The sequence below is a fragment of the Xiphophorus hellerii genome, chromosome 4, assembly GCF_003331165.1.
Source record: "Xiphophorus hellerii strain 12219 chromosome 4, Xiphophorus_hellerii-4.1, whole genome shotgun sequence".
Lineage (NCBI taxonomy): Eukaryota > Metazoa > Chordata > Actinopteri > Cyprinodontiformes > Poeciliidae > Xiphophorus > Xiphophorus hellerii.
The window spans coordinates 15,792,493-15,812,900 of NC_045675.1; the positions used below are offsets into that span (position 1 = coordinate 15,792,493).

General features: G+C 36.3%; 2 protein-coding genes across 2 annotated transcripts; both read right to left on the reverse strand.

The window, feature by feature from the left end:
• Positions 1 to 27: 27 nt before the first annotated feature.
• On the reverse strand, positions 28 to 13,107 carry ogfod1 (2-oxoglutarate and iron-dependent oxygenase domain containing 1). Its single transcript, XM_032561202.1, has 13 exons — positions 12,845 to 13,107; positions 10,314 to 10,459; positions 10,194 to 10,240; positions 7,324 to 7,424; positions 7,125 to 7,241; positions 6,958 to 7,049; positions 6,756 to 6,884; positions 2,296 to 2,409; positions 2,141 to 2,220; positions 1,827 to 2,074; positions 420 to 548; positions 277 to 335; positions 28 to 202 (listed from the first exon to the last, which is right to left on the reverse strand). Exons 1-13 carry the CDS (start codon positions 13,002 to 13,004, stop codon positions 47 to 49), a joined length of 1,578 nt encoding a protein of 525 aa, XP_032417093.1. The 5' UTR covers positions 13,005 to 13,107; the 3' UTR covers positions 28 to 46.
• Positions 13,108 to 14,601: 1,494 nt separating this feature from the next.
• Positions 14,602 to 19,945, reverse strand: nudt21 (nudix hydrolase 21). Its single transcript, XM_032561204.1, has 7 exons — positions 19,690 to 19,945; positions 18,125 to 18,325; positions 17,983 to 18,046; positions 17,820 to 17,909; positions 16,916 to 16,991; positions 16,692 to 16,806; positions 14,602 to 15,104 (listed from the first exon to the last, which is right to left on the reverse strand). The coding sequence occupies exons 1-7, from the start codon at positions 19,809 to 19,811 to the stop codon at positions 15,083 to 15,085; spliced, it is 690 nt and encodes a 229-aa protein (XP_032417095.1). The 5' UTR covers positions 19,812 to 19,945; the 3' UTR covers positions 14,602 to 15,082.
• Between the last annotated feature and the right edge of the window lie 463 nt (positions 19,946 to 20,408).

The window sequence follows — 20,408 nt, forward strand, 5'->3', positions numbered from 1 at the left end:
ATATTTATGGGAAAAAACTCAAACATACACAGTGACAAAAATATGTTTATTCATAGTAGACAAAAGAGAAGTCATAAAACTCTCTGCAGGTGGAACTGTCCACCTGGGAGCTTTTGTGGTTGACGTGCTTGACAAATTTGAGGGTTTCTTTGTCCCTGTAGACGAGAGCGAGAGAGTTGTCCTCTGGATACACAGTGAGAAGCTGAAAAATAATAAATTAATGATCTTCACAGATGTGCAGTGCAAATATTTGCCTTTATACCGGTCAACACTCACCTCCTCATCTTCTTCGTTGGCAACATAACACGTGAAACCCCCAAACTCTGCCTCCCAGTCTGTGAGACATTCATTCTGTGAGTATTATAGTAAAAACTTAAGGGTCAGTTTACTGTGTGTGTGTGTGTGTGTTTGCGTTTCACCTGCACAGCCAAACGGCAGGATGAGGTCCAGAGCGTACTCCGCCTGTGCAGCCTCAGCATCATGCAACAGAGTGTAACCACCATGAGACCAACGACGCACTTCTCCACAACACACAGGCGAGCTGAGCTCTGAAGATCAGACCACACAAACAAACCTGTGACTGAGCAAACGTCTCAACTACGGCTGAAACGATTAACCGGATTAATCGTGATTAGCTGAAGGTGAAACAATCCTCAACTAATTTAGAGATCGCTTAATCTTCAAATGTAGAATACAGACACAAATCGGCAGTTTTGCTGAAAGAGCAACATATTTAGAGCAGTAATTAAGCCAAAACTCAACAATATATATAAAACAGGGTTTTATTTTAACAATATTATAAACGTGAAGTTTGTCAAAATTTATTTATTTGAATTTATTTTGTTTAGTCAACAAGTTGTTTCTCCAGACATTTATTAGTGTTTTAAGTTTTATTAGGCTGCTCTTGGCAGTTGGTGGTTACCATAGTAACCGGTAACTGACAGCTCCTCCCCCTTTTTTCTGTTGCCATCGGTAACTGCGGTATGTATCAGAATGAGCTCTGTGTTTTCTTTACAAGTATTATATTTTAAAATATATGTTGGACAAATTTGATAGTGTACAAATTTCACAGATGAAATCTGAGTAAATTTGTTATGTTTTGTGTTTGTTTCTAAATGTTATCATTGTTAATGTTGCCCATTTTAGCTACAAATGTTAACTTCTGCTAACTTCTCATTGGGATATATTGTTTATGGTTTATTCTAGGTTATTTATTATATTTTATGTAATGTATAGAGGCAGAAGCTGCTGGATTGATGTTAACCACCAACTTGATTTTCTCTTTTCTTGGAATAAATACAGTGAACCTGAATGTGTCTGTCGTGAAGTCGACCTACTGCACCTGAGATGAATATAGAAGGGTTACATAATACAAATAGTTTACATTTAAGATAATAATAAACCTTGATATGTTCTACCCAGATCTCCCCAAGTGGGATAGTTTTACCTTAAGCCGATTTAAAATCTGTAAAAACAAAAATCTCAGTCAAGAAGAAAGAGCTGAGCTTTTCAATATATATTTTTTAAATATATTTTTTAATATATATACAGATGGATCCTTTGCTAGAAATGATCAAGTAAAGGAAAGCTGCGTTATAGGCAAAAAAAGGTTTAATTTCTGATTTAAAATAAACCAGAAGTATATTAGAAATACATTAAAAGCTGGTCACAATGCAATGTATTTCTAATACTGTGTAATGTAGGCTTGCGTGGTTAAATAAAAAATCTGCAGAATGTGCCAGTTTGTTTTTTTTCTAAATAATGATTATTGATTTCTAAAATAATTGTTAATTGCAGTCCTAATTTCAACCCACATTTTCACATACTTTTCCCTCCATTGTCAGCGCCTGCCTTTGATGATGACGACGATTCTGCTGACGTTCCTGCAACCTCCCCCTCCTCTTTGTCGTCCTTCGTCTCTCTGTCTTCGTCCTCCTCATCTGCCGGACACAGGTAGTGCAGCCGGAGGCCGGTGAAGTTGGAGAGGAGGAGGAAGAAGGCCTCTGAGCGGAGCAGCTCCCAGCACACACTCACACACTCCGGCAGGGAGTCGACAGAGGCTGATTCATAACACCTAAAACAACATTTAGCATGAGAATCCGCTAAATGTGAAACCGCAGAGCTGGCCGACGTCACCCACCTTTTATTGGGTGGACCTCTCTTCATCCACTGAATGCCGGTCTGTCGCAGAGCTTCACTCACTTCCCTGAACTTCTCCTCCTGAGGAAATAATCTGACAATAAACCTGGAGGAATACCTGGACACAGGAAGTGAAGACGAAGGCAGAGCTGCTACCTTTAGAAAATCTTTGAGCTGAATTTCAGAGTTGTCTTCAAACTCGTTTTGGATCTGCTCTTGGTAGGAAATATCCAGGTACAAAGGATTGACCCACTCAAGCAGCACAGTCTCCTGTCAGGAGCAAAAACAAGCTGTACGTTACACAATTAATGGGCTGTATTACCCGCTTATTGACTTCCCCGTTTTTACTTTGTTTTTGTCACATTTAACTGATTCAGACTAAATGAATTTTTAAACAACTTCAGTAAATATAACATACAGTTCTCAAATGAGTTTACTGAGTTTTCTAAACAGACAAATTTAAGCATTTTCAAGCATTTTTAAGGCAAGTTTTAGTTTTCCAGCTGCACACTTTGGAATAAAAGCAATACAAATGAACTAAAAAACAACAGTTTCAATTCACGGTTATATGATTTCATTTCATTTTTTACAGTTATTAATGTCCTGTGATAATCCATCCATCCATCCATTTTCTGTTCACCCTTTGGGGTCGGGAGGGTTGCTGGTGTCTATCTCCAGCTACGTTCCAGGCGAGAGGCAGGGTACACCCTGGACAGGTCGCCAGTCTGTCGCAGGGCAACACAGAGACATACAGGACAAACAACCATGCACACACACACCTAGGGAGAATTTAAAGAGACCAATTAACCTGACAGTCATGTTTTTGGACTGTGGGAGGAAGCCGGATAATATTGTGATAATATTCTGTATTTTACAGCAGAGACAAGGTAAATTAAAATATAACAAAATGTTATGTTTTTAAATCTCTCTCTTACACACACCCTACAAACCTGAGAACAAAACACTAACATGAAAATCACCCAATGCCAATAATGTTGTTTAACATATAGAATATAACACCTAATTGATTAAATTCAAGTATCTTAAAGGATTTCAAGTAAGGGAAAAAGCTAAAGTAATTCTATAGTATTACATTACATGATTACTGCATCTATAGTATGCAGTAATCATACGATTTAAAAAAATCATTAATCAATAATCGATAATACGTCTGATAAAATATTCAATAATTTTACTGAACTCCAATCCAGAGCTGCACAGCATTCTGGGGGATGTAGGCAGAGGAAAGGCTTTAGCTGCTCAACCTCTCAAAGCTGACGAAAATAGGTTGGTGGAATCAACTCACTCTCTCACTCTTGGTTGCCTAGCAACTCGCTCTTTAGTTACCTAGCAACAACCTGTTAACTGGAGCAGCAGCAGTTTAAGTTTTTACTATTGTGCTGCTTAAAAATAGAAAAAATAAAACGGAGTGAAAACTGGATAAAAGTGGGAAAGATCACATCTTCAGCTTGGCAATAAAACTTTATCAATAATTATTGATATCCACTGATAGAAAACACTTGATATGTTTTTTAGTCATAGTGTCTAGTTCTACTATGCTATCATAATAGAACAATTCTTGTTTAACTGGCCCTTATCAATCAATCATCATACAACTCACAGAAGGAGCGAGTGAAATAAAACCCACTTTTTGAACATATTTTCTGTAATTTTGAATTTCTTTTTTTTTTTAAAGAAAAATAAGCAAAAAAAAAAAAAAAAAGACTAATCAAAAACTAGAAAAACAAAATTTCTGAAGAAATTTAGCCGGGGCCTGCCAAGGCGCGCCCGTGGGGTATGGGCCCGGCGTCGTCACGCTACAAATTGGCATCGACGCTAAAGAACGCCGCAACGTAATCAGTGGCACGCGGAGAATCGCAAGAACATAAAGTAAGGCGGACGTGCACCATTCAGTATGATTTAAAATATTTGTCAAGGCTTTTATTTTGGAAGTTTTGTTAAACTTCATTTCAAAGGGCCAAACTAATCCCATGCGTAATAGTCATTGGGTTAAATCAGTTATATAATGCTCAACAGAGCAATTATCTGATTTAAAAATATTCAAGGCTTTTATTTAGAAATTTGCAGTATGCTTCATTTCAGAGGGCCAAACTATTCCATTGTGTAACAGTGCTTTGGATAAAAAAGTCACATAAAGCCAAAAAGCGCAATTACCTGATGTAAAAATATTCAAGGCTTTTATTTTGAAATTATTATTATGCTCCATTTGAAAGTTCCGAACTAATCCCATGTGTAACAGTGCTTTGGATGAAAAAGTCATATACGGCCAAAAACAGCAATTACCTGATGTAAAAATATTCAAGGCTTTTATTTTGAAATTATTGTTATGCTCCATTTTAAAGTTCCGAACTAATCCCATGTGTAACAGTGCTTTGGATGAAAAAGTCATACAAAGCCAAAAACAGCAATTACATGATGTAAAAATATTCAAGGCTTTTATTTTGAAATTATTGTTATGCTCCATTTTAAAGTTCCGAACTAATCCCATGTGTAACAGTGCTTTGGATGAAAAAGTCATACAAAGCCAAAAACAGCAATTACATGATGTAAAAATATTCAAGGCTTTTATTTTGAAATTATTATTATGCTCCATTTTAAAGTTCCGAACTAATCCCATGTGTAACAGTGCTTTGGATGAAAAAGTCATACAAAGCCAAAAACAGCAATTACATGATGTAAAAATATTCAAGGCTTTTATTTTGAAATTATTATTATGCTCCATTTTAAAGTTCCGAACTAATCCCATGTGTAACAGTGCTTTGGATGAAAAAGTCATATAAAGCCAAAAAGAGCAATTACATGATGTAAAAATATTCAAGGCTTTTATTTTGAAATTATTATTATGCTCCATTTTAAAGTTCCGAACGAATCCCATGTGTAACAGTGCTTTGGATGAAAAAGTCATACAAAGCCAAAAAGAGCAATTACATGATGTAAAAATATTCAAGGCTTTTATTTTGAAATTTTCAGTATGCTTCATTTCAGAGGGCCAAACTATTCCATTGTGTAACAGTGCTTTGGATAAAAAAGTCACATAAAGCCAAAAAGCGCAATTACCTGATGTAAAAATATTCAAGGCTTTTATTTTGAAATTATTATTATGCTCCATGTTAAAGTTCCGAAGTAATCCCATGTGTAACAGTGCTTTGGATGAAAAAGTCATATACGGCCAAAAAGAGCAATTACCTGATGTAAAAATATTCAAGGTTTTTATTTTGAAATTATTATTATGCTCCATTTTAAAGTTTCGAAGTAATCCCATGTGTAACAGTGCTTTGGATGAAAAAGTCATATACGGCCAAAAAAAGCAATTACGTCATGTAAAATATTCAAGGCTTTTATTTTGAAATTTTCAGTATGCTTAATTTTAAAGTTCCAAACTAATCCCATGTGTAACAGTGCTTTGGATGAAAAAGTCACATAAAGCCAAAAACAGCAATTACCTGATGTAAAAATATTCAAGGCTTTTATTTTGAAATTATTATTATGCTCCATTTTAAAGTTCCGAACTAATCCCATGTGTAACATTGCTTTGGATGAAAAAGTCATATACGGCCAAAAAGAGCAATTACGTCATGTAAAATATTCAAGGCTTTTATTTTGAAATTTTCAGTATGCTTAATTTTAAAGTTCCAAAATAATCCCATGTGTAACAGTTACTGAGTTAAATCAGTTATATACAGCCCATAGCAGCGGGTAGTTCTAAAGGCCAGTTCTCAGTCCTGATCTGTTTCAACTGAGGATAGATAGAACTACAATGATGCGTATTTGTAGTCCAAATCAGCAGCCAATAGCCTCTTGAGATCCGTTGCTATGTTAAATAAGTTTCACACCAAGGTGTGAAGTGTTAGTGAAACAGCCTGAGAGCCTCAGAAAATCCTGTCGCATGACTTTGCTCTGAAGCACCGTGACAGAAAACCGTACGGTCTAGATAAATTTCGAAAACATTTTACCGGAGCAGACAGGCGTATCAATGTCAGGACCGATTTTGATACAAATCGTGCGATATTTGTGGCCGTGATGGCGATTTCAAAATTATTTTGGGCTCAAAAAACCTCTTCATTTCTCACTCTAGCCGAGATGGGCTGTCACTCTAATTTTAGAAAAAATGAGAAACTTTGGGTCGCTTAGAGGCAAATTGTGGACAAACCGTAACTGGTATCGACGAGCCGTCTTCACTTTCGAAGAGATCACAGACGTATCTACAAAATGAAATTTGAATGGCATTTCTAGGTGAATTTGTGACGACACAGAAAATCCTCAAAAATAGGGTATTTCTAGGATTTTTCCCATTGACTTATAATGGGGTTTTTTTCGTAGTTTTTTGCGAATTATGTCGCCACGTTAAGCCCAAATCCCACCAGAAGTAATAGCTGGAATGGCGTGAATTTTCTGCACGTTTTGATACCTCATTTGTAGGTGTGCACCCAGCGGTATGAGCCGCATTAACGGTTACGGAAGAAAAATAAAGAATAAAGAAACACTTTCTCCGACAATAGCAATAGGTTCCTGCCATTGCTTTGCATGGCAGGCCCCAATCAGATCTGGTATGTAAAAATCTGAGATTTTAATGTCTCTTTCCCAAAAGCACTCACATCTCTTGGCAAGTGTGGATGCTTGAGGATGGACGGCTCTTTAAAACGAGGAGGACGCTCCAGAGAGGGTCCATGAAACCAGCCGCTCAGAGACAGACGGCACTTGTCCTGTGATAAAACTTCAGAAACCTGCAGGACAAAAACAAAAACAAAATCAGCTCAAACCAACCCCGTACTGAGAGTTACAAACCCAAATACCGACCTGGTGAAAAGATACTGGAGACACTTCGAACAGGACGAGGGCGTTCCAACACGGTACGAGTGACTTCACGACACTCTCCGGCTGGAAATTACCTGATGACAGTGTTGACAGTTAACAATACAGCTGCACACACACACACACACACACACACACAGAGAGGTACCTACTGTCTGTGGAGTAGAGATCAAGGCTGCCCCCGTCGCTGCTCTGCCATGGAGGTACAAGATACAAAATGAAAGCCACGCGCCTTCCCTCCAACTCGTCATCATGGCACAAAAGAACATCTTGAAATGACACAAAATGCGATTTACTGTCACCAAATGCAGCAACTTCCTCTAAGTCTCTGGGGTTGAGTTTAAATCTCACCTGTATGCTCATATTTAGCACAAGAAATATCCACGGTGGGCTCCAGCTCGACCCCCAACACGTCCCCGAGCCAGGAGCGGAAACGCCCAAACAGAGCCGCCCTGAAGAAGAAGAAGAAGAAGAAGAAGAAGAAACACTCAACACAATAATAAAACTCAGAGACAACAAACACATGACAGTCTGCCATGACATTTGCTGCTACATGAATTATTGATGATCACAAACAGAGGGGGGCAACTCTTATTGTATATTTAATAGCAGCATTTAATCCCCAAGGCTGGATTGCATTAATAGGTGTGCCAGCTTATAAAGTCAGTTCTTTATGTTTGTGAACGGAGACAATTCGTTTAGTTTTTATATCTTTTATTTAATCAGAATTACAGCTCTCTGTTAAAAGAATGTCAAATTTCTATGTTGGTAAAGCTTTTTAAATGCAGTTTACTCAAAAATGAAAGTTAATGCAATACATTTGATTAAGAATCATAATCAATAAATTAAACATATTTTAAACATGAGAAAAATTTGAAAATCAATAATGAATGTGAATAGTGTTGTAGAAAAAAATTATAATAAATAAGCTTTATGATTTATTTATGTATTTAATTTATTTAACCTGTCCATACACATGTCAAAAAAACAAGACAAACCAGTACAGAAAGAGATAAACAATATTTAAATTCCTGTCAACACACATTATCTCTCTTTGTCAGGAGTAGAAATGAATACCTGGGTGGACAACTTGTTTATCCTTTTTTAAATCATGAAGACAAAACATTAACTGCTTACCATATCTAGATGCTACAAATAGGACATTCGGTTTTTCTTACTTTATGTCACTGCAGTTATAAATTGAAAATTTATTAATTTTACACATTTGTAACCCCGAGTCTACTTTTTACATAGATACTGTTCAGGTCCATTTGACCCGGCAGTCAAGTTGAAGTGCAAAAAAAGATTTAAAAAAATGTCCAATTCTATACGTTTCCTTGCAGCTATGAACCATATTTCACCACACACACACAAACACAACACACACACATGCACACGCGACACACACAAGCCCGCTGTCTCACTACTCTCTTTACTTCACTAGGAAACTGCGAGAAAGCAGGTGTTCATACAACTTTTGACGGGAACCTTTTCTGTTCCCGTGGACAAACTCCACCCACACTGAGTGGACACTCAGCAGAAGTGGAGGAAAACATAAATACTCTCTGCATGACTCATTTATCTTGATTTTAATCAGCGGGTCAATTTGACCCTGAACAGTATGTGTGTCTCAAGTTCAATTATAAAGATCACCCATTGAAAAAAAAAAAAAGTGTAATATAACATTTTTTACCAAAGATCAATTTCAAGGAAATTTTTGTTTTTTTGTGTCTAGTTTTTTTTCAGTGGACATTAAAAATGTAAATTTCATTTTTCATGTCCAAGTGAGTAAATGAGTAGGTTGTCGTCATTGATCCTTAATTTCTGAGAAATAATAAAACATCATTGCACAAATATTGATTGAAATGGTTAGTATTGGAGTTAATAATCAGATACAAAAATGTTTTGGAATAATTATTGGGTTTCTGACACTACTGCAGGATTAAACACTCCCCGGGTCAAATTGACCCACGAACATTATTGCTGTACCCCAGAAACAAACATAACAGGAGGGTTAAATCATCATGGTCTTACACTCCCTTCACTAAGCGCCATCCTATGACGACATAAGAGGTGATAAATCACTGGCGCCCCCTGGTGGAGGCGACCATTAAATCAACAAATTCAAAGATTCATAAATTAATAAATAGGCAGTTTGTGAATAAATAATCATAATAATAATGAATCGTATTAGTTACGCAAACCTTTTTTAGTAAGCAATGCGTACATTAAGCTTAAAATAGGTCATGCTTTTGTCAAAAATAGATTAAATGTGAACAGAAATATGCCAAACATTACAATTTACTGTTTTGAGACAATGTCAGACGAAATCTTATAGACCGAATATGACTTATACGAGGTCTTTATGACTGAATTTAAGTTTGTTTTTCTAATGGAGTGATTCCCACACTGTGGGTTAAGAAAATCAGGTGAGCGATCGTAACATTTTTTTAAGAAATAAAACTATTTTTTAAATTTCTGTATGAAAGAACTGGCTCTATTAATCTGGTCTTTTTCACATATCTGGTGCCCCATTTAATTTTTATTTATTTATTTATTTTTTATGTAGATGGCTCCTTTGGTGTGGGTTGAGTTTTGTTTTTGTGCTTTTTTTTTATTGTAAAAGAAATCCAATTGCAATATTTTTAAAGAGATTAAAACAATTGTCAAAACATTTATGTTGCCTCAATTTAATTCTTTTATACTGACTAGAATTAATCTTTGCTCTTCAATTAATGACAAGATTTTCTGCCGTTAGACAATAACAGTATAAAAATGAAAGCATCTTTTAATTTAGTTAGGCTTTATGGATTTTTCTCACATTATCTGAAAAATGTAGAACAGTAAAAAAGGCAGAGGAATATGTTTTCCTGTTAATCCTCTTGTCTGCTCTGAAGTTTGAGCTGAATTCAGTCGTCATTAATGCACCTGCTTCTGTAATGTGTTTAAAAAGAGGCCGCTCTGCCAGGTAGGAAATATCGATTACAGCAGAAGCAGGTTTGTGTGTCTGGTATCGGTGATAAGCTCTGGATCAGGTGCAGGAGCAGAAGAGATTAACCACCCATTAAATGTCACATCAGCGCCTAAACTGTGAGACAATAACCCACACATATGAACAGAAACAGGACGTCTTGTTTTTTTTTGGCAAAAACGTGCTTCTTTTTTATTAACAGAAAGCATTTAAATGTTTCATCCCAATCTGGATTTATTGTTTTTGTTACCTTACTGCTGCAATGTGTGGTTCTTTTTTCTTCTTCAGATCATCTGACTTAAAGAGAATAAACAAAATAATTAATAATGGACCACATTCCAGGAGAAATAAACCAGGGTTTGATGGTCACCTGTTTAAACTTGTACAGGTCGTTTGATTTCTCGTTGAAGTTGAGCTCCAGCAGCTCTCTCTGCAGGTTTTCTACAAAGGTTTGGCTGCTCAGGAAGTTCTTGATTATGCAGTGAGGGAAAGGGTGGCAGTCCAACTCCAGATCTCCTGCAGCAAAAATTATAAAAGAAGAAATAAAAATGTGTTTATAATATATTAACCTCCATTTTGAAAGGCCAGCTATACAAAGACAGCTAACCTAATATAATAACTGCAAATGTCAATAAGGAATGAAAGATTAATTAAACCTGCACAGAAAAAATAACTTTTTTGACTGTTTTCTTAAGAGAAAAAGAAGGAACGTAGCATCATGGGTGTCCAAAAGCAAATATTTTCTATAAAATGACTTAAACTATTTTGTTGATTTCAATAAAATCATATATTTTTTAGTTTATTATTAAGCAGACAAAATAATAGTCAGAAAAAGTTTGTTATAAAAATATATAAAATTTTTGTGACCCCATATGTTTTAAGGTAAAGATTTTGGCCTTCATGGCAGAAAGTTTGGACAAAACTGAACTAATCTGAGCGAACAATTAATTATAAGGAAAGTCTTATTTATTATGAGGATTATTTATGTTAATCACAAACTACAGCAATCTCTGTTAATCCAAATTGCAAATAAATCTCAAACATAAGTGTTCAAGAAAGCATAAGTGAGTTTTTTTGGGAAAATTTCTACATCTGCAGAATTATAAAGCAAATAAATGGAAAATACACATTTTCCTCATCATTCTACTTTTATCTGCTAAAGTGAGAATTGTGAACAACTCAAAACTTTCCAATAAACATTTCTAACATTTAAAGAAAAAGAAAAACATCAGTGACCAACATAGCCACCCAAACTGACTACGAGTTGGATCGGGTCGAGGTCAGGTGAGGAAGGTTTCCCTCTTCACTGGCCGGGTTGCCAGATCTGACTGACAGTTTCCAGCCTAAACAACATAAAACCAACCCAACTCAAAAAAAACAGCACAAATCTTAACCTCCAATGAAACTTATGTTAATAGAACCAGATATAAGTTATGTGTCATCGACTGCATTTACAGACTTGTGACAATTCACAACATATTTTATTGTCCTTTATTATATTCTGACCAGAACCAGATTTTGTGCCGCTATGGGCCTGTCACAATAAGCAATAAATCAATTAATTGCATGATCATTTAAAACAAGCTCAATAATTTCAATTCGTCTCTCTTTCTACCAGTAACTGGTTTTCAGTCTGGCACTTTGGTCTCAACTAGAACTTTTTTTGAAAGACAATTTAGTTTACAGAGACTTCAGAATTGATTTTAATTATGTTTTGGTTGTTGTTTTGTTTATTTATTTTGAATATTTAAAATGTTTTCCAGTTCCAGTAAAACGTTTATTGCATTACTGTTCCATTATTAATATATTAGCTGAAAATGATCTCAGAAATAACAATATTATGGTATATTGAAATTATTTCTAGGACAATTTATTGTTCAGCAAAATTTGTTATTTTTGACAGCCCTACCAGTAAACCTGAATGAACTGAAGGAATGGTTTAAAGAGAGGACTAATTACAGTCAGAGTAGTTAAAGCAGGGGTGTCCAAAGTGAGGTCTGGGGGCCATTTGCGGCCCTTAGAACAATTTTGGGCGGCCCTTGATTACAGTTCTAGAATAGCCTAAAACTGGTTTGCCGGTTCATGTAGATTCACATTTAAAATCAATATTGGTGAAATTTCCATTGATGCCTGGCTGTTTAAGAAAGATACAGACAATTAAAATATTAATATGGAAAATGTAACATGCAGCACAAAGTATTCATCCAGGGTTTTCTTTTTAATTTACTTTATCAGTAACGAGAGTCGAAAACATCCAGTGGTTTTTACTAAAATGCAGGAACGACCGTTTAATAAACTGTTCCTATGGCAAAAGAGATACAAAAAGAATCTATCAAAAAATGAAAAATGTAGCATATGGTTTGCCTTTTTTAATCTGGCAAGACCCTCTTTTGTTTTAACGCTACGAACAGCTTTGCTTATTTCGCTAAAATAATGCGTGCTTAGTTTGTTTATTTAGCAAGTAAAAATAAAAATTGTTGTAATTAATTTTTTTTAAATACTAAGCATTTTGTGGCCCTCGGAGTAGATGCAACCTGACATTTTGGCCCCCCGAGTCAAAAGGTTTGGACACCTCCGAGTTAAAGTTACTGCAGCGAGACGTGGTTCTTATATATTTATATATGTACTCTCTTCCCCCCTAGGGTTTGTGTTTTTGGATTGCAACAAAACGAGCAGGTAGAAACGATTGCCACAAAAAAGAGCTGCCATTTCAATCATTTAATCAGGCAAAAATGTCAAGTTTCGCCATAGCAACGTGAATAAATAAATCGTACAAAATTGGTAGTTTTAGAGTGGAACCATCGCGGTCTCCCACCAACACCTCTAGGTGCCTCTGGATTGACCTAATAATAGTACTACAAATATGACCAGTCCACGGGAAACGCGTTGTGCTTCACTGGCCTTTGCTGTAGTGGGTCCTGTTGCTCCACGCCTCCTTCACCGCTCGCTTCACCTCCTCCTCCTCCACGGCTCCACAGAGATCCACGGTCTCCACGCTGCTCCTCTTCTTCTTCTTCTTGTCCGTGTCTCCGCTCTCATTCTGCGCCCGCTTGCAGCTCATAGCTGGGGAATCTCTCCAACGTAAACTTTACAGACACCGGATAGCGTGGAAGCGACGTCGCGGGTAAATGACGTCAGAGGGCAGAACTCCGATGCCCAGCGTGATGACTGTCAGGCTGCATTGTTTACTTTAATTTTTCTTTTAGTTGTAACAGACCCGTTATTATGTACTTTTACACATTTGTTAGGAAAATAACAATATTGCTTGTATAGACTAAAAACTACTTATTAATATATTATACATATTTATTTATACATTTGTTTTATTTACTTTAAATTGCAAGATCTTTTAGTAACATCAGTATTTGTGATTTTTTTTTAATATATTTTTATACCATTATTCCTCTGTTAATAGGAATAATCCTCTGATTACATTAAGTGTGAGATTTAATATAATCTGACATTATAGTATTAAGTTTCTTTCTTTATAATGTTATTTGTTCAAAAATAAAGTACATTTTAAAAAATCCTGCAATAAGATTCAATAAGATTTTTAAATGTATTTTACCAAAGAGGATTTGAGCTTCTAAAAAATAATTCTGGCTTAACAGAACTCTGACATGAAGTCAACATTTTAACAAAAAGTAAAACATTTTCCAAAGCCTGACCTAAAAAAAAGCCAGCATTGTGAAAGTAGTTTTTTTTTTTCCTTTCCACTGACTGAGAAACATTGAAATAATTTTAAACAGGCCACTTATAATATAAATGACTTATTGATCAAATGAAAATATTTTTGAATATAATCCAAACAAGCCTATCAGTCCTTCTAGGACTCACTGTACATCAAAACATGTTGAATTTACATAGTTTCAAAAAGTAATGAATCTTCACCATTTAATTCAGTTAGTGGCTTCATCTTAAGTATTAATGTGAGACAAAGGTAATGTCCAACAGCGATTGCTCTACTTTGAACAAATGTCTAGAACAACTATTGTATAATAAGAGATAAAGACAAATGAATGACAGGACAGTACTTACAAAAAAAGCACAAAAATGTTTAACTTACTAGTGAAATGAACTCTTTCTGCCTTACAAACAGCAGGTATGTCCATTAGAATCACCTGCATTTATGAATAATTACATTTCTCATTATTCCAGCATTGCATTTACATGTAATCACTTGGTTAATACACATCAGTCTGACAGTACAACGCATCACTGCATACAACAGTGAAAATACCTTAAAAAACTATAATAATTTGATCATTATTTCTGAGATGAAGATTTTCAGAAGCACTATAACACCGTTTTTATTTTTAAACAACTGATAAAATCTTATTGCCGCATAATTTAAATCTGCCTGTAAGACAAATCCCAGGGCAAAGTCCTCCATTATGTGCAGCTGGGTGCCTGAAACCCAGACTTCCACAAATTAATATTGTTTAGTGGTAAAAATAATTAAAAGTCATGAACACATTACTGTAAGTGACGTCTATTTGAAAAGCATTTTTCATGTTGCCCATTGAGCCTAAAGTAGTTTGATTTAAATAAATGCTGTGGATGGTGTTTTTATTCATTCTGAACTAATTTCATTATTTTTCTGTCCAGTATAAACTGCTAAAGAAGAAGAGGGACCTTTAATAAACACCTGCTTCTAAGATGGCAATAACTTGGATTTATGTTATTACGCTGAAAAGTCCTTCCTCTGTGTTTAAAAGCATAAACTTGACAGATTTTTTTTTTTTTTTTAAAGTGCTTATTAACATTCAGTACCTCTAACTTTATAAAACATACTCAAAACAGCTTTATTTTTTAAAAAAGACAGCATTGTTACAGGTTAAAACAACAGAAAACACAATGTTGTAATTTTTTTAATCAAATATTGTCAACCTTTAGGCAAACATAAAACCAGATTCTGGAATAGAGACCTGCATACTACAAAAGGCTGCAGCTTCACAAGTTTAAAAAATAAAACAAAAACAACTCGGACCGTATCATTTTCTCCAACAACAACCCCGTAGACTTTCTATTTACCAGACATAACAGGTGTTGGTTTCGTAAAAGATAAACAAGAGACGACGTCCTTTCAGCACAATGCTTCTGGCTGCACTCACAGAGACAGCCACACTGTTGGTCAGGTTAGTTGTAGATAAAGTTGAACCTGAGAAAAACAAACAAAACAGGTACAACCTGAAACTCTTCAACTCTGATCATTGGCGTCGGCTTAGATGGAGAGCCATGACTTTGTAGGTTTGCAAATTTGCAATCATGGTTTGATGAGAAGCATTTTTTTAATCATAAAGGGAATAAGAAAGGGTGATTTTAGTGGCTGTTCTGATGGTTTTATGTAGAGATGCTCCAGTCAGGTTCTTTGCTGCCGACTCTGATACCGATCATCCATGAGGCCGATCTCTGCCGATTGCCTGGAATGGCTGTTAATTTTTCGATTTAGGTATAAATTATACTGTAATCTGGCAAAATGGAAAAATTATCTGGCAATAAATTCACCTAATTTAGACATAATAGACGTATTTTAATACATATGTAAAATCTATTTTTTTTCAAGTTACATGCTGCAGCTTTAAGCAGCTGTTCGGTGAGAGAGTTCATTGTCTGGTAGAGGTTGACCGGCGCTCCATCTGTGAAATATTACTACCAGTAGCAAGTAGCAGCGGTCCAACAACGAGAGCAGAACCAGCGTTTTTCACCGCCAGCTCGAAAACTTGAATAATTTTTTGGGTTGTTTGTTTAGCTTTCTGATCGTGATGCTAATCCGGGTGAGTGTTTGTAACAGTGCGCTGCTTTACCTGCTATCTGTCCGCTCCGGCTGTCGTTTTTTTCCCCGCATTGAGCCTCGATGTAGCCGAACTTCGTCAAGTGCTTGTTTTTTAATGTCAGATTAGATTCGTTGTGTTGATGCATTTTGAAGTGTTTCACCCCCGAGGTAATTTTCCGCCGCAACACGCAAACTTCCCCGTTCACTCAGAGCGTTATAGTTCCACACGACAGGATTTGTTGCTGCGCACTTGGGCCGTGTGAAGGAAAGAGGAAATAAGCTGCACACGCAGGCTGAGAAGTGAGGTACAGGTGATCGTTTTGGTGATCGGCAACAAGAGACAGTGATCGGCGATCACCGATCATACACTTTTTCACAGAAATTGGCCTATTATGATCGGTGGCCAATCGATCGGCACGCCTCTAGTTTTATATGATATCTGCATATAGTATCTAGTAGTAGTGGTAATATTCTACATCTAGAAGGCATTTAAAATAGTGATTTGAATAATTTCATGACTTTTGTAGATTCAAACTATGTGCTTTATATTGTAAGCAGGCCATCAATCTTTTTTTATTTTCCACATTTATAGAACCGGCTGATTCAGCCAGCTTTAACTACAAAATAAAGTTTTCTGTCCTTTGTAAAGCCAGACGACTCTAAAAGTTGAAAATGTAACAGAATTTTAGCTTCATCGCATTGCCTTTCAAAATTAAAAACGCTCATAAAACCTTTTGTTTTCAACTTCAGAGAAATTGTGTTTTGTACCATCAGAGGTAGAAGTGGCTCTTTGAATTGAAGTCATGATAAAAATCGAAGCCTTCTTTACTTTTGACCCCCTTCTCATCTTCATCGTCAGTAAAAATTAACCAAGGAAGAAAATTTGAATGTTTCTGGTAGCCAAATAGCCAGAATAAAGGTTTGTGCATCCTTCATAACAGAGCTGCACGATAGTAATGAAATATGCTTTACCTGCTCAGTAGCTGCGGTAGACTGGAAATGATTGGCCCATATCCAGGAGCGTTGTCGTACAGTTCAAACAACGGAGCAGCCACCAGCTTATAATTTTTGGGAACGGCAAATAATGCTGTGGGAATATTACAGATCTTAAATGCAGATACGATCAATTGTCCTCATTTCATTATTGCAGACTTTAAGTTTTCAGCACTTTTGAGGTAATAAAAAGAAATGCTGACCTTTCTCCTGCAGCTGAACCAAGAAGAGCTTTTTATGCTCCTTAGGTTTAGTGATGTGAGCTGGAATGTACGGGTACTGGAAGATGAAAAGGACCGCATTAGTTCACTCATGAAAACATGGATTTAAAGGGGACCTCTTGGGCAAGATTCACATTTTGGGCGTTTTGTGCTTCCATTTTGGGATCTCTACTGCTTCTAAAAAACACAGCCCATGTCCTTAAAAGTAAACCACCCAGAAAATAAATTTATGTTATTTGATGATTGGAAAATGAGCCGATTTAAAAACCTTTACAAATCAGAAGGCACTGCCCTGTCACTTAGCAACCCCAGCAAAGCCCAGCCCGTTACCTAGCAACACAAGCTAAGCTCAAATAGGTTTTACTGCTGTATGTTCTGCACAGCGGCTGCTGGAAAAGACTATTGTTTTGTTGTTGACTTACCAACCAAAAAACAACTGGCTGCTTTGATGTTGATTGTGCAGGAGGCTCTACTTCTGCCTTTCAAAGATGTTTGGTTGTATAGTTGCACATCTGTTTGCAGCCATTTTCATGTGCAAGTGTAAATGCTGAATTACGAGGCATGGTGAGCAGCAGCTTATTTGGATTTAAAGTGAGAAGAAGCCCCAAACTAGACTAAAACCAGACTAAAATCTCTTTATCTAAGAATGATGATTTTGTGCAAAATTTTAATTAACATGTTCTGTATACCGCATAGACCCATCCTGGCCTTCAGGGAAATACAATAGGTCATCTTTAAATGTTCATTTTATCAACATGAAACCTAAACAAACTCCAACATGACTGAGGATCTGTGGCAGGAAACAGGAAACGTCTTCCCTGTGTTGAATTCTGCAACAAATCTACGCATTACATAAATATGTAAACACATTCCTTGGCATACCAACCTGCGGAGGCTCAAAGTTGGGGCGCCACCAGTTACCGATGCAGTCATCTATCACCCAGTCCTGCTTCACCCCGTCTTGCCGCCCGAGGATCTAATAACCAGTTAGACGGTTAATGCAGGTCAGTTTCACACCAATCACAGAGGCAGAATCAAACAGCAGCTACCTCAGTCATCAGGCGTTTCAGACCCTCCACCTCGTCTTCTCCAGGATTCAGCTCTCCACCAGGCCTGCAGGACAGACACAACCTGTAAACGACCAACTCCGCAGCCCCAGAGCTGCTTCCTGCAGCAGCACCAGCCACTCACAGCTTGAAAAATGTTGTGCCCAGCTGCAGCAGGAGAACGTGAGGCAGCCTGTGCTCGTGAACGATGAGGACTCCCTCTACTGTCCGGCGCATGCCCATCTTATCAAACTCTTCACGCATTCTCTGGAACCTGGCGGCCACAGAGCTGTCTTTCTCGTAAAGAGGCTCCTTGGTGCCAAACGTGTAGTTCGTGAGAGGATATCTGGGACCAGAAAGACAAAACATGCTGTGAGTAGGGAGTTCACTCTATTTTTAATCCACTGCACAACTTTACTGAATGAATGACACACAAAATAAATAGATTTTATTTGTGACCACCGTTCTTTTCTAGGTAAAATGTTCATCCCAGAAAGCCCATTACTTTGTACCAGAAATCTAGAATATAGCTTTTTGAGCATCGTTTTAAAATTTTCCATAACATTTTCCAAATTCAAACAGAATGTGTTTTTACTCCATGTAAAGTTTCGTTGATAAAATTATCATTTTCTACATTGAGGAGATTATCTTTTAGCCAAAAAAAAAAAAAAAAGGATTATTCAATTATAATCTATTTTAAACTCCAAAAATGTGGAACATTAATATAAAACATTTGCTGAAGGTTTAATCAGAACACATAAAACTAATTAGAAATTATACTAATCATTTTGTGAATATTATCTTTTGGGTTAATATTTTTTTTACATGTTTTAATGTACATTTACATAAATTAAAAGAAATGTTTAGCTTTTAAACTCCTGCAGTGTACTTGTACTCCATAGAAAAATTCTGATTTTCTGCGTTGAGTTGTTTAACTTTTAGCTAAAAAAGGAAAAATCAATTAATTCAATTATACTATATTATATAATAAGATGTAGAAAATTAATCAAAACACATTTACTGAAGGTTTAATCACAGTAATATAACACAAATGATAAATTATTACGCAATTAACACTGATTATTTAATACACAAATCTGCTGGAGATCAGAAATGTGGTGTAAAGTTTTGAAATAGAATCCAAACAGCATGTTTTAATAGTAGAAATTATTATTTTCTGCATTGAGATGCTTAATTTATAGCTGAAAAATGGCTATTCAGTTAATTCAATTCCAATCTATTTCAAACTTATATGAGCAAAGCGTCATTAAATGCGTTTAATCAATACGGATAAAAAAAAAATAATTAAGCACCAATTACTTAGTACATAAATCTGCCGTGGATCAGAAAGATTGTGTAAAGTTTTGTCATTTAAACTTGGCGTTTTATATATTAAAAGCCAACAAATGAGTTTAGCATAACTATTTAGAGTAATTTAGATCAAAATCACACATTTTATGCATAACCTTCCACTTCACTGATAAATAATATTCCCTTATGATTGCCAAAGCAAACTACAGCCCAGATGCGACCATAAATACCGCCTTTACAAGTCAAATATTTGTGATTTTTTTTAAAGATTTTGGTCACTATATTGCACAGATCTGCATCAAAATAAATAATTTGTCACAGACAGAACTGCCTCAGTCGTTCCGGACACTTTTCCACATTAGTGCCCAGACTGAGGGCTGCAGGCGGTACTGGACTCACAGGTTGATGGTCCGCTCCAGGGTGAGCGGTTTAGCGGGCCCGCTGATGTATTTGCCCCCGAACTGCTCTCCGCCGCGGCGCGGCCACCCGGTGGACGAGCGACTGGGCTGCACGACCGACATCCTTTCCTACTAGTATGAAAACTCCTGCAGATAAAAGGCAGGAAACCTGGTTAATCTACTGACGGACAAAAGAGGAAAAACACCCCGAGCGCTCCACTGCACAGACCCCCGTCTCCTTTGTTCTTCCTCTTCCGGGTGAAAACTGCGCGGTTTGCTTGATGTCCTCGGCAGCGACCCCTGCTGGTCCCGGTGTGTTTAGCACCAGAGAGTCACAAAAAGTAAACAGTTTGGAGTTCATTACTCAATATAAACAGTCACAAAGGTGAGGAGAGTACCCGAAAATTATACTCAAGTAAGATTAGCACTACTTCAGTTTATATTTACTCAAGTAAAAGTAAAAAGTACCCGTCCAAGAAATTAAAGTAAAAAAGTATTTCATTTATATTTGAAAATTACATAATCAGACAGGCCAAAAATATATAGAAATGGTTGTATTTAAAAGATAATTCTTTAAATAAAATAATTTAAAAATAACAAAATCACACAAAAAAAACTATTTCCAAATAATTTTTTTTCATTTAAAAACGTATTAAACTAACACACAAGTGTTTGTGTCTGGTTAATTTTTGTTTTAAACGAGCTTGTTTTTTATTCACT